This window comes from Nyctereutes procyonoides, unplaced genomic scaffold (assembly GCF_905146905.1).
Source record: "Nyctereutes procyonoides isolate TBG_1078 unplaced genomic scaffold, NYPRO_anot_genome, whole genome shotgun sequence".
Lineage (NCBI taxonomy): Eukaryota > Metazoa > Chordata > Mammalia > Carnivora > Canidae > Nyctereutes > Nyctereutes procyonoides.
This window is the reverse complement of record NW_026575026.1, coordinates 2,732,331-2,758,612: the sequence shown is the minus strand read 5'-3', so window position 1 is coordinate 2,758,612 and position 26,282 is coordinate 2,732,331. Positions and strand designations below refer to the sequence as shown.

Sequence of the window (26,282 nt, the reverse complement as noted above, 5' to 3'; positions counted from 1 at the left end):
ACACCTGGGACCAATAGTTTTGTTGTTTGTTTGTTTGTTTGTTTGTTTTAATTGGAGTTCAATTTGCCAACATATAACATAACACCCAGTGCTCATCCCACCAAGTGCCTCCCTCAGTGCCCATCACCCAGTCACCCCCACCCCCCGCCCACCTCCCTTCCACCACCCCTTGTCGTTTCCCAGAGTTAGGTCCCTCTCATGTTTTGTCACCCTCTCTGATATTTTCACTCATTTTCTCTCCTTTCCCCTTTATTCCCTTTCACTAATTTTTATATTCCCCAAATGAATGAGACCATATAATGTTTGTCCTTCTCTGATTGACTTATTTCACTCAGCATAATACCCTCCAGTTCCATCCACGTCAAAGCAAATGGTGGGTATTTGTCGTTTCTAATGGCTGAGGAATATTCCATTGTATACATAAACCACATCTTCTTTATCTATTCATCTTTAGATGGACACCGAGGCTCCTTCCACAGTTTGGTTATTGTGGACATGGCTGCTAGAAACATCAGGGTGCAGGTGTCCCAGCGTTTCACTGCATCTGAATCTTTGGGGTAAATCCCCAACAGTGCAATTGCTGGGTCATAGGGCAGGTCTATTTTTAACTCTTTGAGGAACCTCCACACAGTTTTCCAGAGTGGCTGCACCAGTTCACATTCCCACCAACAGTGCAAGAGGGTTCCCCTTTCTCCACATCCTCTCCGACATTTGTTGTTTCCTGCCTTGTTAGTTTTCACCATTCTCACTGGTGTGAGGTGGGATCTCCTTGTGGTTTTGGTTTGTATTTCCCTGATGGCCAGTGATGCGGAACATTTTCTCATGTGTTTGTTGGCCATGTCTACGTCTTCCTCTGTGAGATTTCCATCAAAAAACTGGAAAGAACTCAAATACAAAAGCTACCCTTGCACCTAAAGGAGCTGGAGAAAGAACAGCAAATAGATCCTACACCCAGCAGAAGAAGAGAGTTAATGAAGATTAGAGCAGAACTCAATGAAATAGAGACCAGAAGAACTGTGGAACAGATCAACAAAAGCAGGAGTTGGTTCTTTGAAAGAATTAATAAGATAGATAAACCATTAGCCAGCCTTATTAAAAACAAAAAAGAAAAGACTCAAATTAATAAAATCACGAATGAAAAGGGACCAATAGTTTTTATGACAGGGTGAATAGAATGCCACTGAGCAAACATATTTATTATATGTTAGCACAACAACTTGTTGGCTATTAATGTAGATGAAGTCCAAGCAAAAACTCTCTGATTCATCATTACTTGTAGTTTCTCTAGCCCGTATTATATGCTGTTAATAAGAAACAAATGTAGCCTATCATGTGAAACACATTATAAATCATTCTAAGTGAATGATTTTACTTTAAGTGATTTTGTGAGAAAACATAAAAGCATGTGAAATTGCCAAGATGAGGAAAACACATAAACATAATGCAGTTGGAGGCCTGGTACTCACAGTGCTCAGAGTATTTTCCATGAGTTTGAATAGAGCACTCTGTGGCCAGGCTTGGACAAGGAAGAAAGCCTTGTCCTCTCTCTACTTCATCTTGAACAATCATCTTCTAGCGGTGAATAAGTAAGGCATGGATCAGTTTTGAAAAGACCTAGTTAAAAGACACTTAAGGAGTTTTGACGTTATTGGGCTTTTTATTATAAAATTTCAAAACAGACTTTTAACAATTAATAGACTTTATTGTTTAGAGCAGTTTAAATTTTATAGGAAAAGTGAGCAGAGATTCCCATATATCCACCCCCACACCTCTACCCACCTTCCCCAGATTCCCCTATTATTAACATCTTGCATTAGCGTAGTATATATTTTACAATTGATGAGTCAATATCGATACAATATTGTTAGGTGAAGTCTATAGATTACATTCGTGTTCACTCTTGTGTGGTACCTTTGATGGGTTTTGGCAAAATGACATGTATCCACCATTACAGTATCATCGAAACAGATTTTACCCTAACAAAATCTGAAAAGAAGACTAGAAGATACGATTCTGAAATATTTAACTGGTGAAACCAGTTAGGTAAACTAAAACTCAACCCAAAACTTAGTGAACTTATTCTTTGTAGTTCCTACCAGACAGAAAAGCAATATAGCAAAAATTAAATAGTCTTTCCTTTGAAAATTGTCATTATTTTGATAAACAGTGCTGTCAAAACAGCAAACGTGAACGCCACATACTCTAGCTCATTCTCTTTCGTGTACTGTTCTTGAGGTTTGGTGTGAATACTTCATAGTTAAAGTATGTCTTCCCTTGAGGATCGCATAGCCATTTAATTTCTCTTCTGGCATTTGGCCTATTGTGTTTATGAGGTTCTATTGAGAAATAGAATTGATGATTTCTTCCATTACCACAAAGAAAAATTGAAAGTTACTGATTTCAAACCACTATTATAACCTTTCATGTTTTTCTGGGAAAATGTTTTCTTTCCAAAATGGAAAAGAAAAAAAAAAAAAGAATTCCCTCTTAAATATCTAACTGTTCGGTATCAACTCATCTTACATGTTGAAATTTCATCTCAGACATGGCCAGAGGAAGGCTGGAGTTCTGCATCTTTAATTTGGAAGCTACTAGATGTTGCTGTCTGGCCTGATAGACCTCTATTAGAATCCTGCTTGTTGAGGCATCATTTTTAAGGAAAAGAGTGGATTTCATATCTCAGGCCAACCCCAGCTGCCCCCCCATCGCAACTTTCTTGTCAGTGTAGCTTCACTGCTTTTGCCCCAAAAGACGAGTTGCCTCTGCAGCCCCCACAATCCCCTGAGGACTTAAATAAAGTCAGCAGTCCAATATCTTTCCTTTTGTGTGAAATGCCATTTTAGGACTTTTTTAGGAGACTCAAAATCCAAGTTGTGATATATGGACTTTCCTCTAGAGTGATGGTTCTCAGCTGGGGGCAAGTTTGGCCCCCAGGAGATATTCGACAGTGGAGATACTTTTCAGTTGTTTTGAACAGGGGTTGGAGAGGGTACCATTGGTATCCAAGTAGGGAGAGACCAGGGATGCTGCCCAGCAGCCTGCAGTGTACAGGACAGCCCTCCACGTCCAAAGATTAACTTGACACCTAAAGTCAATAGTCCTGACGTTGAGAAATCACCTTCTAGAGGTTTAGTTTCTCAGCCATTTTTGCCATTCCAGGTTGAAATACTTTGCATTTCAAAGTCTTGCATTTGTTGAAATATTAAAGCATTACCTCTTGATTTTTTTAAAAAGTTAGTGTCCAATAATAGTGGAAAATACTGTTTTTTTTTAATACTGTGTTTTCTTAATTACCTTGCTCAAGAATAAAGCTACCATGTGTGTAAGGTTGAAAACCTTCATTGTCACTCAAAATGCAAACTGTCATAAGGGATAAGAGATTAACTGATTGCACTGCCAACTTTTAGAGTGTCATTATTTTCCCCTCTAACTACCTCTTTAATATCTTTGCTGACGAAGATGTTTTAAAATGCAAGACAATTAGAGGCTTTTTGTTTATGAAAAATGAAATGTTCAGGCACAAAAACGTGCACAGTGGACCTCTTACAGCATGTTTAAAATCTCCTTTCATTAAAAGATGTTCTTAAGTGGCCATTTGTCACTTAATAGGAATTCCTGTTGTTTCTACTGTTGTTTTTATGTATAAACACCAGCATCCATAGATTTCCAGGATATCCTTTACAGTTTCACACCCCCTAATTTCATGTGGGGTTGCCTCAGATGATTTTCCCATCTTAAAATCACATTCTGCAACAGTTTCCCAAGAGAATCCACTAGAAAAGCCGTTGTGAACTGGCAGCCAGAGGACCAGATCCTAGGCACAGGGTTTTGTTTAACCAGTGTAGAACTTAAATTTTTAAGAATTAGTGGCCAATACTTAAAAAATTAATAGATTGCTCACCAGAATCTGGATCTCTCTCTGTCTTTTTCTTGAGAAATGGAAAGATCTAGCATTTAGGACCAGTATCCTTCAATAGCAGCAGTTCATGTAAAGAGAAGAGCCGCTGCATACTCCTGCCAGGGGGCGGGGTGCTCGCCAGCCTACCCTGCTCCCGGTCAGTCACTCTGCCGGGCTGCCCCCAGCAACCTTGGGATTTTCTTTCTTTCTTTCTTTCTTTCTTTCTTTCTTTCTTTCTTTCTTTCTTTCTTTCTTTCTTTCTTCCTTTCTTTCTTCTTGCTTGCTTTCTTGCTTTTTCCTTTTCTCCTTCCTTCCTTCCTTCCTTCCTTCCTTCCTTCCTTCTTTCCTTCCTTCCTTTCTTTCTTATTGGAGTTCAATTTGCCAACATATGGCATAACACCCAGTGCTCATCCCATCAAGTGCCCCCCTCAGTGCCCGTCACACAGTCACGCCCACCCCCCGCCCACCTCCCTTTCCACCACCCCTTGTTTATTTCCCAGAGTTAGGAGTCTCTCGTGTTCTGTCTCAACCTTGGGATTTTTCAACCCCTGCTCCATTACAGATAAGTTTTCCAAATGCAAATGTTTGATAGCAGAACCCAATCTTTGGCTCATAATCCAATTTAGCAACTCATATTTGAAGAAAGATGGAGCACGGAGGCCGTCTAGGAGGGTGCTAGGAAATGTGACGGGGAGAAGGGAATGCTTGAGCTGTGACTGAATTTGGGGGTGGGATGGGGGAGTGTCATGAAGAAAAGTGTGATTGAGAGTGAAGACAGATTCACTTCTTCAGAGCAGCCCTGCACGGAAATCTTCTGAACTTTGGTGAGAAGAAGGCAGTTCAGGCAGTAAAAGTGGAGAAAACTCAAGGACACTTGTGACCACATCAGAGGCTCTGTGCCGGAGTTGGCCTGGGTGTCATCATCTTTGCCCCAAGTGGTAGCTTCCAGTCTGGGCCTGTGAGCTTGAGGAATCACCAGAATGAGAGAGGGAGTCCGGGGCGAGCGCCAGGGGTCATCCAAGGAGGGGGGGATCATGATGTGTTGGAGTCATGATGCAAGGCCAAGGGAGAGGGGAAGGCGACGCTCATGCCACGTGGGATCGACATTAGGGTTCACTGTGTGGGGGTCCAGCCAGAAGAAAGGGCAGGATAGGGAAGACGTAGGCAGCAGTTTCCGGCCTCTGCGTTCCTTTGTGCAAAGACTGTGATTTGGATGAATCTAGAAGGCCCATGGGGCTTCTTGTTCTTCGGTCGGTAGTAGTGTGAGGTCCCGCATTAGGGGGTCACCATTCCTCTGTGGGCATGCTTCCATTGGCCTTCTGTCTAGTCATCTGAGGTCTGGGGAGAAGCAAGTGGTGGCCTGCCCCCAGAACTGGAGGCGACCTTGCTGTCTCCCTGCCTGCCCCTCGCCGCCAACAGGACAAACCAGAGGCAATCTTGAAGCTGCAGGTCTAGAGTGTGAAGGCCAAGAGAAGACAATTCTTGGGATTTGTGGGGAGGGTGGGTGGAGAAGGAGGAAATGGACTCTGGAGGGCATTTAAAAGCCTTATCTGATGCAAGAAAAAGAAGAAAGGACTGGAAAGAGAGTTGTTTGTGGAGGGAGGACAGTAAAAGAATATTGGAATTGTTGCTGGAAGGAATCTCAGGAAGCACTACCCTGGGCTCGGCGGGGCCTTCCCTGTTGATATGTGTAGAGGGACCATATAATTTACCATCCGAATCTGTACTCTTCCAAGAATTAAAGAGGAAACTATTAGTCATTTTCCAAGCCACCAGCAGGACCTGGGACCGGCCAACAAACGGTCGTGGTCGCGAGGTCTCGGTGGTTAAGAACAGAGGAAGGCTCCTCCCTGGAGCTTCGGGGCCCCTACTGACTAAATCCTAGAGGCCTGGAGGCCTCAGACTGACCCTACTGGGTTAGGATGAGAAAGTGGAGACTCGGGCTCAGGTCGGATCAAGGACGGAGGGCTTCTTGCTTACAGGTGCCCAGGGATGCACTTTGAATCATTCTGGATTGGGCCTAAACAGGGGTATTTTATTATTATTTATTATTATTATTATTATTATTTAAAGCTGCCTGGTGAGTCTAGTGGGCAACCTAACCAGAGCTCCAGGGTTTCCCCCAGGCTCCCGGGGCACCCTCCTCTGCCCTTGCCTCCCACCAGGATCAGCCTCCCTGCCTCCCCTCCGCCCCCAGCCCCGGCCCCCATTCTGGGGGCTGCAGTACAGGGAGCTTGTGTATTTGAGCCGAGCATGTCTTTCTTGCCAAGAACAATGGAGTATTTAAAAGCAAAACACGAAACAGGACAGAAGTTGAACAAAACCCCTTCACCAGGCTCCCCTGGCTGTTGGCATCACAAACGTGAGGACTGGGGAGTCGTGTTGGGGCCCGCGCGGCATCACCGCCTGGAGCATCACCGCCTGGAGCCTCGCGGACCCGTCTACGCGGGCGGGGCGGGCGCCCGGCATCTGCCCTCGGACCCCGGGGTTCTCCCCGAGCCGGCTGTGCACCCGAGCACGCGGCGGGGACAGCGGGAGCCAGAGGCAGCGGGCTGCCAGGGCTCCTGGCAGGTAAACTGAGGCACGTCAAAAAAGATCATTATATTATTATTATTTTAAGAGTTTGAGCAGAAACGGACCGGAGGGAGGCGGGTTTGAGGCCTGCCCGGCTTCGGGGCGCAGGACCCGGCGCACCTGCCGGCCCCGCGGGCAAGGGTGCGGGGACGCGTCCTAAGTCCTCCGCTGGGCTGCTCGGAAGGCCGCCGAGGGGCCCGGAGCCCCCCCCCCCCCCCGCCCTGGGTCCGCCCGCGGGCCGTGCGGGTCAGCAGGTCAGGATCTGGGGGCACCTCGCACCCGGCACCCAGCGCGGGTCTCCAGGGTGGCCGCCCTGCGCCGCCTCCCTCGGCTCTCCGCCCCCAGCGCGGCTCCCAGCTCACCCCCGGAAGCCTTTTCTGCTCCCTCCTCCTCCTCCTGCCTCCTCCCTCCTCCCTCTTCCCTCCTCCCCATCCCTCTTCCCTCCTCCGTCCTTTTCCCTCCTCCCTCCTCCTCCTCCTCTTGACTCCTTCCTCCTCCTCTCTCCTCCTCCCACCTCCTCCCTTCTGCTTCCTCCCCCTCCTGCCTCCTCCCACCGCCTCCTCCCTCCTCCTCCTCCCTCTCTCTTCTCTCCTTCCTCCTCCCTCTCTCCTCCTTCCACCCTCCTCCTCCTTCCTCCTCCCTCTTCCCCCTCCCTCCCCCTCCTCTCCCTCCTCCTCCTCCTCCCTCCTCCTCCTCTCTCCCTCCCCCTCCTCCCTCCTCCTCCCTCCTCCCCCCTCTTCCTTCTGTCTCCTTCCTCCTTCCTCTTCCCCCTTCCTACTCTTCGTCTCCCTCCTCCTCCTCCCTCTTCCCCCTCCTCCCCCTCCTCCTCCTCCTCCTCCTCTCTTGGATCCGTTTCTGGGGCCAGGGCTTCTGTTCCTTTACAATGTAAATCCTGCAGCTCAGCTCAGATTTTAATCAGCAGACAAAAGGCCAGGCCTGAGCCGTAAGGCTCCTTCCTAAGGCTCCTTCCTCCAGAGCCTGGGGCTGGAAGCTGAGGGGGAAATGCTGGGACTGTTCAAAAATGAGCCCAGCTGCTCTGCATCCTTGTATGCAAACCGATGCATACGTGCAGGTGTGTAAGCGTAATCACAGCAAGGGCCACACGCAGGTGTCATGCAATGCCGTGGAAGCATTCAGGAATCATTTCGTGTGAGGATGACATGTTTGGTACAGAAATATATGCCAGTAGAGCGCTTTGAATTTAATTTTTGTTGCTGGACACATTTACAGTATATTAAAAATGCAATTTTCGCCAGAGGAACTAAAAATGCCTTTCACTATCCCACAACTGTTAATTTTCACAGTAACAAAAGAGAAATTCTTGTTTCTTATTCTAATAAGGGTCAGATGTGGAGAGACGTATGTACACATTCTTTGAAAGAAAATTAAAACATAATCTCTTACAGTTCCATGAGAATAATATAAATACAAAATATGAAAGTTTGCAAAAAATTTTCTTGTTGCTTATTTGGTATCAGGCCACATACCCCTCATTACCCCGGACTGTTTGTTGACCATTGTAACTCTAGCGCCTAGTATGTGGCCTAAAATACGAGAGGCGACCACTGAGCTTGCAAGTACTACAAGCTGGCATTTACTGGGCATTTGCTAAGTGCCAGGCTCCGTGCTCCAAACACAGAATCCCAGGCTCTTACATTTTCTGCCATTGGTGTGTTATGCATAGAAAGGACTTTTCGACTATAACATCTTTCAAGGCTTATATCTTTTTTAAAAAGATTAATTTACTTGAGCGAGATAGAGAGAGAGAGAGCACGCATGAGCAGAGGGAGGGGTAGAGGGAGAGGGAGAGAAAATCTCTAGCCAGCTCCTAGCTGAGCGCAGAGCCAGTGGCCGGGCTCCACCTCAGGACCCTGAGATCATGATCGGAACCAAAATCAAGAGTAGGATGCTCAACCGACTAAGCCACCCAAGCACCCCAAGGCTTCTATCTTCTAGTTCTTACAGATTCTTTTTTCTTTCTTCCTTCCTCCCTCTGTCCCTCTCCCCCTTCTCCCTTCTTTCTTCCTTCTTTTCCTGTTGTAAATATTTAGACCAGTGCCACCCAATATAAACATAATGCTATTCCCAAATGTGAGCAATAAAAATTTAATTTTCCTAGTAGTTCCATTAAAAAGAGAAAAACAGGGCAGTCTAGGTGGCTCAGCGGTTTAGCGTCGCCTTCAGGCCAGGGCTTGATCATGGATACCTGGGATCCAGTCCCACATGGGGCTCCCTGCATGGAGCCTGTTTCTCCCTCTGCCTGTGTCTCTCTGTGTCTCTCATGAATAAATAAATAAAATCTTAAAATTGTTTTTAATTAAAAAATAGAAAAAACAGATGAAATTAATTTTAATGTATTTTATATAACCCAGTATATACAAAATACCATCATTTCAAAGGGTAAACAATATGATACAATTTTAATGAGATATTTTGCAGTCTTCTTTCTCCTGAGTTTTCAGAAATCTGGAGTGTCCTTCACATACTATATATCTCCACTTAAAATATCAACATGCGAAGCGCTCGATAGCCACCTGTGACTAGGGGTTATTGTACTGGCCAACACAATTTTAGATCATCGGAGATGGAGATAGAAATTACTAACCAGCCACTCGTATCCATTTTCTGAATAATCCACCTCTCCCCTACTAGCATCCACAGTGACTTCTATTTTTACTGTCGATACCTTGTATGTATGCATAGCGCTCAATACACGTGGTAGAAAGAGTGCATGGTAGGATGGCATTATGGTTTATTTGAGAAGGATAAGATATTAAGGAACTTCATTGAGGGGGAGGACTTAACATGAAGAACACCTACAGGGTTGAACAGGTGTTGAGTCCATGATGTTAGACCAGTTACTTGATACACATGATCTCGTGTCCTGCTCGCCGCGTATTTTATTGAGGTTGTGCTGTCGGACTCAGTTTTATGAAAGAAAGAGAGGCCTAGCACTGCTTGGTAGCTCCCTCAAGATTACAGCCCTAGTAAACTGCAGAGCCAGATTTGTAACTACGTCCGCCCTACAGACTGAAGCCTTCCCCATCCCACACTGCCTTTGTAAGAGAAGCCCATCAGGCTGGAGAAATAGCTGAGTCTGTGGTTATTCTATCAAGTTAGAAAAAAGACCATTCACGTACCATAGTTGCTGGCATTTTCTCTCTCATCTCACTAGTCGGAATAGTTTGGTAGAGAGTGGCAAATATTCTTTCATTTTCACAAGGTTTTCATTTGTTTCCAGAGCATTTGTTGGCAAGGCATTTAGAAAATTATTTTGTATTCCTTTAAAGATGGCAGGAGAGAGAGGTATATTATTTACATTCTGTGGTTTGAAACCTTAAGTGATTAAATAGTCACACAAAGGTATTAGTAGTAGGACCAAGATGTTACCGTAGTTACGTCCCTCTTCTGAACCTCCTCTAACCACCAAAGAAAAAGTCCTCTTTAAAATGACGTTACAAATTGGGATGCTAAATTAGGTAAGACTCTTCCTTACTTATTCTGTAAGGTAAGCTGCTTGTTGAAACTCAGAAAATAATGCATTCCTGTGCATATGTAATTGTACAGATAATTGCCTCTATCATTTAAAAATATCATTTGCCAAAATGGTGTCTATGATTAATTATGTACATTTATCATTGAGTGAAATGAGACTGGGGTACATTATAAAATCCCTTCCCTAAGCTCTTGCAGCTTTCCTCCCTTCTTGGTTTTTTTTTTTTTTCAGTTATTTGGTAATTCACAATTTTTTGTTATTCCTTGAGCCATAATTCACCTGTCCAGGAAGCAGCCACGAAATTGCCCTCGGGCTGCAGAGGGCTTGTTCTTTGACTTGTGACATCAAGGAATAAGGATGATGTTCAAAATCTCCTTTCTTGTTTTGTGGATGCTTCTAAAGTCCTGGGAGAGGGATCATTTATCGATATTAGGTATCTCCACGACCATTTCCTCAGCCCGAAACCGTACAGTGTTGGGCTTCAAGGTCAGATAGTACTAAGGAAAGGAAAAACTACTTAAAAATAAGAGAGTAAACAGTAATCCTGAGATCCTGTCATATCGAACTTACTTCGGGTAAATGTGATGTACTCAATGGTAACAGCAACTGCCCAAGAAGAGACTCCATCTTTAACATGAGTCCTTCTGTGGGTCTATCTCTGCTCTACCCTGATTCTCAGAAAAACATCCAGACTGATGCTGTTGTACTTTTATTTGTTGAAGCTTAAGAATCCCATTTCTCTGAGTAGGAAAGATGGTTGCTGTCAGCCCTGAACCTGTATCCACAGAATTCAAAATCCCCAAAGCCTTCCCAATCCCAGCTCCATTTATAAATCCAGCAAGAACACTGATGGCTCAATTGGCCCTACAATGGTGGTGGGGGCGTAGTGTTGGTACAGCATGCTATCTGCTTCATGGCAGTGGATAGTTTCTCCGGGATCAGAGCGTGAGAGAGGAGAGGTTCTCCAAAGAAAGGATTTCTGGCAAACAGGTGGTATTAGTCCACCCTAGGACCCAACTTTTTTTTTTTATTTTTATTTTTTATTGGAGTTCAATTTGCCAACATGTAGCATAACACCCAGTGCTCATCCCACCGAGTGCCCCTCTGGACCCAACATTTTGATTGCTTTCTTGTCACTTGAAAAGCACCGTCTCTGTCTGGCTAACCAGTGTATCCTCAAGGCATAGCTCATTATTAGATGCTTAATAAATTTATGAATGAATGAATGAATGTCAAGCTATATAGGAGGCAAATTACGAGGTTGGTTTGGTGGCTTCAGAACAAAGGAGGACATGATGTGGGTTAAATGGTGTGCTGGGGGGGAGCCATTTATAATTTGGATTTACCCATTAACCCCCCCCCCCCCGCCCACCACTGCTTGGGGATTAGAACTGGGAATGGGCCTCTGTTCATGGTTCATGGCACTTTCTTTGTTCCATCTTCGACTGGCTCCCTTTGAGGTTGGCACTTTCCTCCTTTAGAAATGGGGAGACCTTAAGTTGGGTCTGGCTCTAGGATGCAAGTTCTTCCTTAAGGTTGGTTTCATATATGTTTGCTGAGGGGTTGTTGGGTGCAGCTTCTCTTTCAAGGGAAATCTTTCATTTCCAAATCTATGAGAGGCACTTGACTTTCTCACTCTTATCCCCAGTGCCTTTGTATGTCTCTGAAATATGTTTCCCCACAGAAACCACATGGGGAAACACAGTGTTAAGTACTAGTATTTTCATTCATTCATTCCGTACATAATAACAGAGAGTCTACTATGTGTTGTGCATAATACTAAGCTTTGGAGAGGTGATCCTGAGCAATTGGACTAAAAGAGGAAGCAGACAAAATGCCACACAAATACACAAATTTTTTTAAAGATTTATTCATTTATTCATGAGAGACACAGAGAGAGGGCAAAGACATAGGTAGAGGGAGAAGCAGGCCCCTTGCAGGGAGCCTGACATGGGACTCGATCCTGGGACTCCAAGATCATGCCCTGGGCCCAAGGCAGGCGCCAAACCACTGAGCCACCCAGGGATCCCCATATATACACAATTTAAATCAGGAGACAGGTAGTATGAAAAAAGGAACTCAGTGCCATGCAGTTATTTAGAAGAATCCTCCGCTATTCTATGTCATCCGAAGAGATTTCCCCAAGGAAGTGACATCTGAGCTGAGATTTGAAGGAAGAATACAAGCTAAACAGGTGGGAGCCTAAATGTTTCATAAGCAAAGACCCAGAGTCAGGGAAAGGCATGGGAGAGGGTCGGAGTAGCTGGAGTTAATGAGTGTGGGGAGGATTCTATGACATGAGGTCAGAGAGGAAGGTAGGAATCAACTTATGCAGGACTTGATAGCCATGTTGAGAATTTTATCTTTACTTTGCAAGGCATGTGAAGCCTTCAAGTGGTGGAGGGCGATGTCTGTTTTCCCTCTGGTATAGATCACTCCAGCTGCAGAATGAAGCAGATACTGGACAGGGGTAAGAATGGATGGCTGACACCGGTTAGGAGCCAACTTGATATAGAAATGAGAAATTAGGAAATTGATTTTTGCATTTCTCAACATAATACTGAATCCTCTGTCTCATCAGGTCTGTCAGCTAGCTCCTAGCTGTTCTCATCTGAGAACTGATGAAAGACTTTATCCCGACCTTGTCATGCTAGAGAACATATGCCAGGAGAGGGGTGTTTGGGTGTGTTGAATGATCAGATGCACTTTTGGGGCTTGCTGGTTTGGAGGTATCCGAGTGCAGTCCTACAGAAAATGAGAAGGCTGGGAATGTGGGTCTGGTGCATGGAAAACAATAGATCCTCAAGCCTTAGCTTGAGGGAACCTTCCCCAAAGAGACTATAACTGGAGCTGGGAGTAGAATGAGTGCTACAGATTATGTTCAGGAAGAAGGAAAAGATTGCTAAGGAAAACACCTATACTTGCAGATGGATATTCATTCCACAAATACTAAGTGATCACCATATGCCTGGCACTGGGCTGTGACTCATAGCTGACAGCCAGAAGAACCTAGTTGGAGATGAAAAAAAGAGGACCAAAAATGTGGACTAACAAACACCAGTGATCAAGAAAGTCTCAAGACGGAAGGGTGGCCAAGGTTTGGTTCCCGAGGAGGACAGAGATACAGTGAAGGCTGAAAAGACAACTTTGGACTAGTGGGGTAGTCTCCACCCTAGGTGGCACACATTACAAAGCTGGGCTAGGAACCAGATGGAGAGGGAGTGCACACAAGGGACCTTGACAAAATCCTCCTCCCAGTTAGAACTTTAAATCATAGGAAGATAAGACTCCATATATAAAATTTCACTTTGTATCTCACTTCCTTGAAACACAACTATTCTATCTATGGAAAGAGAGCTGTGCTTCCCCTGTCCTGGCATGGCTGTCAGCCAAAAGCAGAGATGTTGTAATTTGAGGTTGACAGCAAGATGACCCTCACAGGGTCACTACAGCTTCTGTCTTGTGGCAGATCCTCCTGCTGAAATATGGAGGTGCCGTGATGTTAAATCAATAGCCGTGAGTGATGTGGAGATTTGAGATGAAGCTAAACATAGCTTCCTTTGATCCTACCTTTTCATTTTTCCTGCTGGGCACCACGTTCTTAGAAGAAGAATGATTTCCCTCTGGGTAAACCATCTGCTCAGGTTTGCTATTCTAACCAAATGTCATTATCCTAAGAGGACCGGAAGGGTCTGAATGTTAATTGTGTTTCTTTAGGGTTCCATGTTAAGTTTTTGTGACCAAAAAAAAAAAAAAAAAAAGATTCCCCATGAAATGTATAAAGTAGTGGAAACAAACACTCCTGTTAGAAATCTTCAGGAAATTCTTATTGCCAATTACAGATGTTTGACACCAAATATCTCAGTCAAGGAAGTCACAGTTATAAAAGAATGACCTGTATTTGGGCTGAATAATATCCAAAATTACATTTCCAATAATTTAAGAAGATGATGTATCTGTTAATCCATTGCTATATAACAAATGAGCCTGCAATTTATTGGCCGGAAACGAGAATCATGGATTCACAACATGATTTTAGGAGTGGGCAGTTTCGGCTGGGATCAGCTGGACAGTTCTTCTAGCCTAGGCCGGAACGTCACACCCATCTGCTGCCCATCAGCGAGGTAGCTCTGCTTCTGGGGCTTGGCAAGGGAGCCATATGTCTCTTATCAACCAGAAGGCTAGCTTTGGCTTGTCCACATGGCAATTAGGATGGGTTCCTAATGAGAGACTCCTAACTCTGGGAGGCGAACTAGGGGTGGTGGAAGGGGAGGAGGGCAGGGGGTGGTGGTGACTGGGTGGCGGGCACTTAGGGGGGCACTTGACGGGATGAGCACTGGGTGTTATTCTGTATGTTGGCAAATTGAACAGCAATAAAAAATAAATTTATTATTAAAAAAAAAAAAAGGATGGGTTCCTAGCTAAAGAGTGAAAGATTGAATGCCTCCCCCCATGCGTGGCTCAAAATCGGCACCGTGTCGTTCTGCTGCATTGGGCTAGCCAGACAAAGTCACAAGGTCCCCTCAGGTCCAAGACATAGAAAACTCCATCTATTGATGGGAGCGATGAACTACAAAGTTATAACCGGGGTAGGAATACTGGCCAGTTTGCTGCCTACCACAGATGATGCATCTCTCTCTCTTTTTTTTTTTTTTGATGCATCATTTTTATCCTACTTGTTTTACATACAGGTAGATAAAATGCATAATATTTAAACAATACCTCTGGGAGGAGAAGTATTTTCACTTTTTGCTTTGCTGGCACTATCAAAGTAGAACCGCTCTCAAAGCAACCAATTAGGATGCGATTGTGTTAACCGAGTATCTGTGGCATCGCACTCTCATTTACCTGTAAGGAAAAGCCTCGTGGTTTCAGTCTAGGCTGTTAGTCTGGGTCTGTTTGACACCACCCATCACAGACAAAGCAGACCTTCTTAATGGAAAGGAACAGGACGTAGCTGTTGGCCTAGTAATCTTTTACAAAGATTTCACAGTCGCCATTGGGAAAAGGGCATTTACCTGACAAATGGTGCAATTTCTGTTTTTGTCTGCCCGGTTTTAAATTTCTTCTTATTAAAATGGCAAATTTGGATCCCAGAATAAACTGAACAAATGAAATACATAAATGGAAGATACACACTTCGCCACTTCACTTTGTAATACATAGACATCTTATGGAGGCAAGGACATTTCATGGAAAGAGAGTTTTAAAATTACTTTGTATGCGTATAGAGAAAATAAAACTTTTTGATGTCTTGGCTCAAACTGAATAGGATCTCACTTAATAGCCCATGTAGTACTTTAAGATGATTTATTATTATGCTAATATTGTAATGTAATATTTATTAAGCATTGGAAGTGTGCAGAATACTAGATAGTCCACATAAAAGATCCTGGTGGATTTCAAGAAAAAGAGCTAAGAAATGCACTCTCCTAATCCACAGGAAAAGAGAGTGATTGAGAATCTAGTTGAACGAATAAATCCTATTTAATTTAGTACACAGCATATGTCAAAAAAAAAGGGGGGGCAGGCTAATAGAAATGGAGGGTGAGCATCTCTGATTAGAAAAGTGTCATCTTAAGTGCACACTTCCTTCCCCTGACCTGAGTTTCAAAAGGGTTAATTCAGTAAAATATTTCTCACTTAAAAGAAGTTTTGGCCAATAATCCTCTGCATTATCATCTGATGTTCTTTGATCACAAGTTACAGTGGTTTCTATAGAGACCAGCTTTGTAACTATTATCCCAAACTACAAGATGAAATGCTTTTAAAAAATTATACCTTAACTGTAACTTTATAGCATCACAATATAATTTACAATGTTGGCATAAGGTATGTGAAAGTCTCAGAACAGAGTTATAAATTTCCTCTAAGAGGACAATTTCCTCCCCCCGCCCCAGATTAATAGCATATTAAAAAAAATCTTCTCCACTGTGGCCAGGAGCAAGGGGAAAAAAATCAAAACAATGATTTAGGGGACTACAAAGAAAAATTCACATTCCCAAATACTAGGACCCAAATCCCCCCACTTTTATCTGAAAAAATGCACGTAATGTGAGGAAAGAGTTTCTCAGTTTGCCATAATTCTACACTTTGCTTTGCTTAGCCAGTTTAGGTCTGGGGGGAGGGGGGGAAGTAAGGCCAAAGCAAAAAAGGGGCTTAGAAACAGCATTTCCTATTTCACAAAATCATGCCAACTAAGGATTATATCTTTTACTTGTCATTGAATAGAATTCTCCCAGAAGGTGATGAAAGTCTTGGGTGAAAATTGATTGAAAATTAAGTTCTCTCTCTTTATCTATCACTGTATATGCTCATATATATGCTATACAAGTAAATATGTGTGTGTATATATGTGTATATATATATTAAATATATAATACATATAATTTATATATATATAATGGCCTCAGTGAAATAAAAAATAGATATTCCAACTTTTTTTTTAATATTCCAACTTCTTTTGAGCATCCAAGCAGGTAGAGGAAATAGAGATGCATACTTACATATTTTTTGGATGATGGTAGATGGAGCTAATGGGATAAATGTATCCTAATTATCAGTTTGAATACAGAAAAAAACTACAAATTAACTTTATTTCTGAATGGTTACTTATATTCCTTTTATTTATATGAAGTTATGCTATAGATGTCTATGATTGCCATCGTAATAAAACCTAGGTACAAACTTTTTTTTGGTAATATGCATTCATTGCCATGTATATTCTTTGTTTTAAAGATTTACTTATTTTAGAGAGAGTGTGAGCACAGGAGCAGAGGGAGCTGGGGAGCAGGGGAGGGGGCAGGGGGAGAGAGAGAGAGAGAGAGAGAGAGAGAGAGAGAGAGAGAGAGAGAAAATCCTCAAGCAGACCCCTCACTGAGTGCAGGGTCGGACCCTGAGATCACAAGCTGAGTGCCCCTCACTGAGTGCAGGGTCGGAAGCTCAACCAACTGAGCCACCCAGGTGCCCCTGCCATGTAGATTCTTTTAAACAAAGAATGTAGTGTTATTTAATAATTGCACAAAGAACATTCTAGGACAGTATACTTTATGCTAGTTGATGGATTAGACTTGTAAAATGCAGATACATTTTACTCGGTGATTTTTATTTAAAAATTTGAAGAGGGAAAACGTAGAGCACTGAAAAGTACATACAGTTCACGTAGTAAAAACAACATGAAAATTCCCATAGGAATGGGAATAAAATCACCTCCCAATTTCAGCTTTATAGTTGAAGACTCATCACGTAACTCTGGTGTATAGAATGAAGCTTAGGTAATGAAAAGTGATGTGGAAATTGGTTGAATCAACTAGTTCTTGTTTGCTTTTGAAATTACACGTAAGCACATAGTCATTTGTAATACACAGGACCAGAACACATATTTTCACATATGTCTAATTACATGGTTTGGTTGTTTACCGAAATGACCGTCCAAGCTCCTGTATGTTTAAAAAGTTTGCTCTGCAGATCTTATGTAAACTATGTTTTCAAACAGGCAAAACAACAGCAGACAGTTCATAAATAAAAAATTTGGAAAATGTCTTTTTCAGAATATTACAGCAACTTGTGAAACTCCTTCTACTTAAGCACAGACTTTCTGAGAGGGGATGCTGTGAAACAACCCCCAGGAAGCACCCGGGAAGGAAAGAAAGAATGAGCAAAAGTAGAAGATTCACGATAGAAGTTGAAGGTCACACGACAGAAGGTAGAGACTCGACACTCTATTTAGTAGACAGTTTTTTTGTTTTGTTTTTTCACTTTTAGGTTGTACACAGAAGCGACAGCAAGATCAGAAATAGAAAAGGAGCATTTCCTTAGGTCTCCAAGGAGAGAAAAACTGGCAAATAGTTATTTCTAAAGATTCTGAGAAACCTGTCATAAAAAGGGGTGAGGAGGAGCGAAGGCTTCATTAGTTTGGCAACAGGACCTGAGTTTCTTGGGGCTTTGGAATGAATCATAAGTGCTCTAGGAAGAGAAATTGCAGGGTTAGATTAAATACCATTCTGTTAGTCGTCTTTTAGAAAGTTTTGTGTCTGTTATATCCTTTCATCTTTGTTCTTGAGTTTGTTTCCTTTATTATTTCTTCTGGGTATCAGTTCTAATTTAACTATGGATATTAGAAGTTGCTTAGTCCGTGGACTGTAAGGCTTGACTCACCGGCTTGCTTCAGACACTTGACCCCACAGAATTCTGCTTCCACCTGGAGACAGCTAGTGCAAACACGAAGTCTAAACTAGCCCAAAAAAGATTAACCCAAATTTGAAAGCAAGCTTTGCCCACCCAGCCCCATCTTGGAGATGGCATTCTCTTTCTTGCCACGTGGAAACGACTTTTAAAGGATCATTTCATTTTAATAGGGAGGATCACAAAGTTCAGTTCTCAAAGGTATCAACATTCCTGCCCTGACGGTTAGTTGGAGCATTTCAGACAAATAAGTACAGGATTTCCTTTTTTTTTTTTTTTTTTTTTTGCCTAAAATGTTGTAGTAGTTAAGGTGAAAATAAATTCCCTAGATCAGTGATTCTCAGTTTTCTCTGCTCCTCAGAACCCCCTGGGGCTGGAGGATGGGGAGCTTTTAAAAGTTACAGCTCCCAGGTCCTGGCCCCTAACTAGCTAAAACAGGAAGTGGGATCCTGGCATTGTTCTTTTTAAAACAGCTCCCTAGGTGGGGGCGCCTGGGGCGCTCTGCCTTTGGCTCCGGGTCAAGATGCCATGTCGGATGCCCGGGGTCCTGTTGGGAATTTGGTTCTCCCTGTATCCCTCCCCCTACTCCTGTTTTCTCTTTCTCTCAAATAAATAAATAAAATCCTAAAATAAAAATAAATAAATAAATAAATAAATAAATAAATAAATAAATAAATACGAAAGCTCCCCAGGTAACTCTAATTTGTGGCCAAGGTTAGAACACCAGTCTGGATAGTTCAAGGTCAAACAGTAATGAACAAATTAATAAAGAACAAACCAACCAGTAAATCCACCCCTACGTGTGTGTTGCAATGATCACTACTTGTCACTTGGGTTAAAACCACCAGTGCATTTGGTCGCCGGTAGCTTTAAATTCAAACATTTGTAGGTTGCAGTTACGCTCTTCTGGAATCTTCTTAACAGACTTTTCAGGTCTCAGCTCCCTACATACAACCCTGTTCAAGTCTTGTCAACTCAGAGCCTTCGAACGCTTCCTACACTTTTATTCCTCTGCGTTTTTAGCTTGCTGCTTTCTTCCTCATACGTCAACCACTTGGCAGAGGGCTATTTACCCATCAGAGGCCAGCTTAGGAGTCACTACCTCTGTGACACTGGAGTAATCATAATACAGTTCTTTTATATAATGCTGATTTGTATAAATTCAAATTGCTTAAATGTTCTCCCAAAGAGACAAAGTCATTTCTTCTGGTGACAAGTACACGGTTAATAACACCTCCTCAAAGTCCAGTCCCTGCGTATCTATCATGTTGCTGCTTAGTTACTCCAGTACCAACAATTGCTTAGGTCTATCATCCCAGAAGGAGGCATTTGGCTTAGGTTTATGAATTATTTCCTAACACAGACATTTGGGTCCTGTCCTGTAACAGTTGCAAATTCCAACGTCTTATTCCGATTCCTTGGATCATTTTAGGGAGGACCATCATGTGTGATTATTTTTTTTTCTGTTTAAAATTGGACCATCCAGCCTCTAAGCAAATTAGATATTGAAAATACTAGGACCTCTATATTCTTTTGATCTGTTGAATTTTCACATTTGGAGTATGAGTTTCATATAGGAAGTAAGCGGGTATAATTTCTTTTTCCTTACTCCTTCAGCTTTGACGCCATAGGAAGCCAGCTTGCTAAGTCCCTGATACCTGATATTTCCCTGACTGCAAAGACTTTCTGATGAGGATCAGCATTTTCCCCAAGACAGGGCTGTGAGTTCTCTTCTTCCTAAAGATACCCATGTCCCTTAAAAGAGTCCAGAATATTTCATCCACAACTGCCTCACTCATCTGAGCACTTATTAGAGCCACTATCAGAAAGGCCGGGGGTGGGGGGAAGAAATGTGCCATTCCTGCAAAGCAAAAAACAAATGCACCCTCAAATGGGCCACAAACTTGAACATCAGCAAGATTACAGACTGGGGGTGGGGTGGGGGCGCAAAGTAAATAAAGTTTTAATTTTTTTAAAATAAAGTTTCAAAAAAAATTTGGTCTCAAAAATAATTGCTTATCGTTTAGTTCCCTGGCTTCAGTTTCCCAACTTTCTCAACTGCTGGAATTTTGTGGTAGACAAGTAGTTGTGTTAATACATTCTGAATTTGCTTTTTTTTTTTTTAAATTAGCAGGGCTGTTGGTCTGTCGGGGTGGTCTGTCACGGAGTCTGTCTTCACGCAGGTTGCAGCTTACACCTGGTTGCAAATAGAGGAGTTCCTTTCCCAGCACAGGTAGGAAAATTTTCTGGAAGCGAGGAATGGGACCCAGCTTTTAGGCAAGAGCTCATTGCCTCCAGGTAATTCCAGGCCCAGGTGCGCGTTCCTTTTCCCTGCAGTCGTTATCCATCTTGACCCCAGGGTCTCCATCCCACTCCATCCCGGGCCGAGCTGCCGGCGGTACCCCCGCTGCGTGCGGACTTCAGGCCCACCACTGGAGGGCGTCTGGACGCTTCCAAACCATTCCGAAGCGCCTGGAAAGTCTGCGCTGGAAAAACCGTAAAGCACAGGAGGGAGAACGTGATATTGGATTTTATTGGGCTAATGAGTAAAAGGGGGAAAACAGGAAGGTTTGGGAGGCAAACTAAACCGCCTGCCTCCTTGGGATCAGCCCTGCCCAGCGAGGCCGGCGGGAAGCATCCCTCGGGGGCTCAGGTCTCCAAGGCCTCGGTGCCCCCCCCCGCGCCCCAGGGCACCGCAGGGCGGGGCGGGGCGGGATGGGGGGTCGCTGCCCGGAGGCCGTGCTTCGCGGCCGGAGCTCTGGAGGCCTGTCCTGATGCTAAAGGGACTCGTGCTGCAGGGACCCCACTTCTCCGCGCACCCGGTTCTTGCAAGCATTCATCCTGGAGGAGGAGGGGGAGCGGCAAACCAGCCTGGGGGGTGACCTGTCAAAGGTGTACGGTGTTCACCTGGGGCTGCCAGCTGCATTCATTTCCTTCCCGCTCGAGGAGCGCACCGATTTGTGATCACTTTACACTGTGCTTTCCTCAATTGCGCGCGCACACACACACCACACACACACACACACACACACACACACACCGTGTGTGTTTCACAGCATCACTTTAAAGGAAGTCAGCAGCCTTGAGGTCCCTGGTGGGAAGAGGCGCAGGAGGGCCGCCCAGGTCTCCAGGATGACCCAGCGCCCCGCACTGGGCGCGCTTTGCAGGAACGCGGCCACCGAGGCTCCCCGCCAGCCTGTCTCTGGGGGGGGGGGGTGGACAGGTGAGGGGGGGGCTTGGAGACACCTGCGGGGCCCGGCCTGCCGCTTCCACGATGGGAACGGGCTGCTGTGTCACCCAAAGCCCCGACTGGCGCGTCCACGGGCGTCCAACCAGGCCCGGGCCCAGCGCCCAGCCGAGGCTCAGCATCCAAAGGGTTACGCGCGGCCGCCCGGGCACTCCCAGTAATTCAATTAGTCAGGTTTCTGGAAGGTGGGGCCGGGCAGGGGGGCGGGAGGCGTGGGGAAGGGAGGAGATTAAGAAAACGCCTCTCTCTCGTGGAACAAGCCAATCCCGTTGGAGTGAAGAGCGAGAGAGGAAAAAAAAAAAAAAAAAAACCCGACCTGTAAGCAAACAGCAGGCCGCTCGCGCACCCCCCCCCCCCCCAGCAAACTGCACCGGGAGGGAAGGGGCGGGAGGAGCGAGAAAGAAAAAAAAAAAAGCAGCCACATGACCCGGGCCGCGGCGGCCGCAGCGCGGGCTGGGCGCCTCCCCCCGCGGGGTCCCGCGCTCCCCCCGCGCCCCCCGGCCGCGCCGCCCACGTCCACGGTCACGCGCGCGGCCCTGCGCTCCGGGGCGGCGGCGGCGGCGGCTGGGTCGCCGCTGCTGTCCGCGTTCCACGCAGGTCATTAACGAGGGGGCGTGCCCGCGGAGGTTTTTTTTTTTTTTCCCATAAAGCATTTTTTCTCTCTCTCTCTCCCTTTTTTTTTTTTTTTTTTTGCCTCCCTCTTTTGCAAAACTGACTTTTACCTCTTTGCACTTCTCGCCAGTCATTTCCATCCTCTCCGGGCTGCTCGTGCTGCTGCTGCCGCCGCCGCTGCTGCTCAAGTTTATTTTCCCGCCCGGTAGAGGTTTGAGGATTCGGTTGGTGCTTTTCACCTCTTGTTGCTGCTGAGCCCGAGGAGGGAAAAGAGGAGCAGCTGCTGCAGGAGGATCGAGAAGGTTTTCTGATGTAGTCATCGGGGAGGTGCCACTCGCTCCTGAGCTCTCGCTCTTTTTTTATTTTATTTTATTTTATTATTATTTTTTTCCTCTTTCCCGTTTCAAACTGATTGATGCATCTCTACAAGTTGCCAGGCTTGCGTCCGGACCCGTCGGAGTCGCAGGGACACTTGTGAGCGCTCGCCCCAGGCCCTTGGCACGGCGTCTGGGGGGCTCGGTCTTGCTCCACGGGGGAGGCGACCGGAGACTGACCTCAATCAGCCCGTCCCGGAGTTGGAGGCGTTCGTCTAAAAGTGGTTGCTTTCCCCCTTCCCGCTCTGCAGCCCTAACAGTCGGGTCGGCGGCGTCCTGCAGGGCTGGGCGCCCCAGCTCCGCCTCGCCGGCGGGCTCGTAACCTCCGCTCCTCGTGCGCCCCGCCGCGCCCGCACCCGCGCCCGCACCCGCACCCGGCCCGGGAGGGCGCGCGCCAGGAGTCCCCGAGGCCCCCCGCCAGCGCCCGGGGACCCGCCGGAAGACGCGGACAGCCAAACTTTTCTTTGAGGTTTGCAAAGGCAGGACCGCTCCTCGCCGGCCGCGCGCGCAGCTCCGGGACGCCGGCGGGGCCGGGCTTGTGGCTGCGGATCCCCGGCCTCCGCGGCGCGCCCGCGGCACCGACGAGCCCTCCGGGGCTTGCAGCGGGGGCTCCCGGCGAAGGCTCGGACCAGGCGGGGGGGCACGGGGGTGCCCGCACGCCGCCCCCCGCCCCCGCTCCGGCCCCACCCCCACCCCCACCCCGCGGGGCCGCCGTCCGCATCCACGCGGAGCCCGCCCCCTGCAGTTTCGCTCCGGCCGCCAAAGTAACTTGCGGCGAAGCGGGGCGCGCGGCGAGGGCCCCGGGCGGCGGCGGCGGCGGCGGCGGCGGAGGCGGCGGAGGAGGAGCCGAGCGCATCCCGCGGCGCCGCCGCTGAGCCGGGCCCGGCGGGCCGGTGCATGTCTCCCCGCGGCCGCGGCGCGCAACTCCCGGTGACCGTGCAGCGCGCGCCGCCGCCCGCCCCAACCCGCCGGCCCGGCGCGCGCCCCCTCCTCCCGGGGTGACCGGCCTGCCGCCGCCGCGCGAGCCCCGGCTCGGCACCCCTTCCCCTTCCCCGCCCTCGCCTCGCCGCCGCACACACGCATGCTTCTCCATCTTGTGATCCCTTTTTTTTTTTAATTTAAAAAAATTTTTTTTTTAATTTTCCTCCGGAACCCTCCAGTGGGGGAGCGAGTTAGTCTTCGCGCCCCCCCTCGCCGCGCGCCACCGTCTCCCCAGCTCGGCGTGCGCCTCTTTTCTCTTGTCGCCACTCTTCATTCTTATTTATTCGTATTTATTGGGCTCCTGCCCTCCTCCTCCTCCTCCTCCTGCCGCCGCGGCTCCCCCGCCCTCCCCCTCCTCCCGCCCTCCGGATCCCTGCGCTCTCTCCCCGGAGCGGCCGGTCCGGGGGCTCCGCCGCTGGCCGGGCGTGATGTTGCACGTGGAGATGTTGACGCTGGTGTTCCTGGTGCTCTGGATGTGCGCGTTGAGCCAGGACCCGGGCTCCAAGGCCGTCGCCGACCGCTACGCCGTCTACTGGAACAGCAGCAACCCCAGGTAAGGCGGCTGGCGGCGCGCAGGGCCGGGCTCCTCGGGCCGCCTGGGGACCCGCGCGCGCCCTGCGAGCTGCGGCGCCGGGACGCGGGGGGCCCCCGGGGCGCCCGCGGGAAGCTCTCGGGTCGCGCCTCTCTTTCTTTGTTCAGCCGCGTCCGAGGGGCCGGGGATCCCCGGGAGCGCCCCCGGGGCGCCGGGGACTCGAGGCTCCTGCGCCGCCTCGCCCTGGGCGAGCCGGCCCGCATCCCGCATCCCGCTCCCGGCTCCCCGCTCCCGGCGTGGCGCCTCCGAGCGTTCCCGCCTGCAGCCTGGGGGGCGCGGCGGCTGCGGGGAGGACCCGCCAAACATGCCCAAAGTTCCTTTCCCCCCTTTATTATTTTTTTTTAAATTTTCTTTCCCGTTGGATTTTTCTTCCCCCTTTGGGCGCGCTCCGAGAGCGCACGGGCTGGGGCAGCGGAAGCTTTCGGCTTTTGCAAGCAGCCGAGCTCCGGGGGCTCCGGGCGCCTGGCGGCGGAGGGGGTCCTCGCGCCCCCCCCGTGACCCGCCACCTCTCCACCCCCCACCTCCGCACCCCGCGGGCTCGGGGTGCAACAAAGTTTGCTCCAGTGCCGGTTGCGTCATGTGTGCAGAGCGAGCTGCCGGAGTTGGCGGCGGAGGGAGCTCGAGGTGGGCGGTGGGCGGCGGGCGGGCGGGCGGCCGCGGGAAGGCGCGCGGTCACCCCGGCCCCGCGGGGAGGGAGGGGGCGCGGGAGGCCGGAGCTGGGGCCCCCCGGGTCGGGGCTGCTGGAAGGGCAGCGCGCCGGCGAGCCCCCCGCGGGTGCACAGCAGCTCCGAGAGCCCTCCGCGCCCCGCCCGAGGGCAGCCCCGGCCTCCCCGGGCCCGCGGCCAGCTGCCAGGTGCGCGCTGCGTCCGGCGCCTGCCCCGGGGCGCGGGGGGTGGGGGGGCACCTGGCCTCGGGGCGCCCTCCGCTGCAGGGAAGTGGGGAGCCGGGGGCCTGGGGCAGGCCGTGCCCTCCCGCCTCCCTCCTGGCCCCCGAGATCCGGGCTTGGGAGGCATCTCCCGCTTGGAGGAGGGAGGCCCTGCAGCCCCCACCCCGCCCTGCTGCTCCGGGAGAGGAGGGCCGCCCGGGCATCCCAAGCCCGAAACTGCACCGCCTGCCAGAAGGACAGACAGCCCTGAAAGTTTGGATCTTAAAAAAACAAAGTCTCCGGGAGGTGGGTGGTGGGATGATGGGAAGCTATTTCTCCTTTGACATGCCACTTACCACTCTTAGGCAAAGAAAGAGAAGCCATCCTGCCAGAGGAGATGCCTTTTATTAAAGCTGACAAGACAAATAGAGCAAGCTTTCCAGTTGTGATGGTGTTAAAAGCAAGTCTCATTATGTTGGTTGGTTTTATTCCCCCCTGGGCTTTATTAAACAGCATCTACGAAATAGAGGAATTTCTATTTCTGAACTTTAGCGCCCTATTAAATAAAACAGCAGCGAAAACCGGTTAGGGGAATGTGGGGCATTTTGTGCTCGGTTTGTCTTCTCTTTCCCACTCCAAACTTCCCAGGGTGATCTTTTTGCTCATGCTTTTCATGTATCTGGATACTTGGGTGTTCCAGTCGTCCTGGGTTAAAACAGAAAGAATCCGCGACACCCCCACGTCCCCCTCCTTCCTAACCTGTCAAGCTAGTCTGAGTTAGTCTGAGGACATTTTATCTTAGGTTATCTCTGTTTTATGCTTTTGATACTGTTGTTTGGCTTGAGATTAGCACATTGATTTTTGTCACAGGTCATGTTTTTTAATAGATCTGCCCTGCCTGTAGAAAACTCTGCTCAGGATGCCATGGTGGCTTTGAACCTGCCCAGACAAAGTTAATCTGTAGAATTTCAAAATACCAAAGGGTATTTTCGAGTCCGTCCTCCAATTCCAGGCTTGTGGAAATACCTTTTTATTTGATCATTATCATTTTGATAACGTTCAAAAGAAAGGATGATGTACCCCTCTCCCAAGAGACCCAGCTCTAACTTTAGTATTCTTAGGGCTTTGTGGGCACGTTTATCATCATACGTTGTCTTGATAAAACTTACTTTAAGAGATAACGTAATTGAAAAGGTAGGGACCGGTAGGCGGATTTATCTCTGAAATGGTGAATAAGATGTGGGTTTTTTTTTTTTTATTGTGTTAAGAAAATTCAGCTTGGATGTAATTTAAAAAGAGGCAATGCAAAATAACTAATTTACAAATAAACACAGTTTATTTCAAAAGATGGTGAAGAAACATTTTAGAGAATTTTCAAGGGTTTACCAATTTTGTAAATTCTGTGTTTTACATTTTGTTTTCAATGTAATCATTTTGTACAGTAATCTAAGCATGCCTT

At 47.4% G+C, this 26,282-nt stretch overlaps 1 protein-coding gene across 2 annotated transcripts in view; it reads left to right on the top strand.

Annotated features, from left to right (window-relative positions):
* The first annotated feature begins 23,441 nt into the window (after nt 1-23,441).
* EFNA5 (ephrin A5) overlaps nt 23,442-26,282 on the top strand; it is a 271,927-nt gene continuing 269,086 nt past the window's right edge. For both annotated transcript variants that reach the window (XM_055315280.1, XM_055315279.1), the window contains exon 1: nt 23,442-23,919. In XM_055315280.1, the coding sequence (XP_055171255.1) occupies nt 23,795-23,919 (125 nt within the window). In that variant the 5' untranslated portion in view covers nt 23,442-23,794. The remainder of the gene's footprint in view (nt 23,920-26,282) is intronic.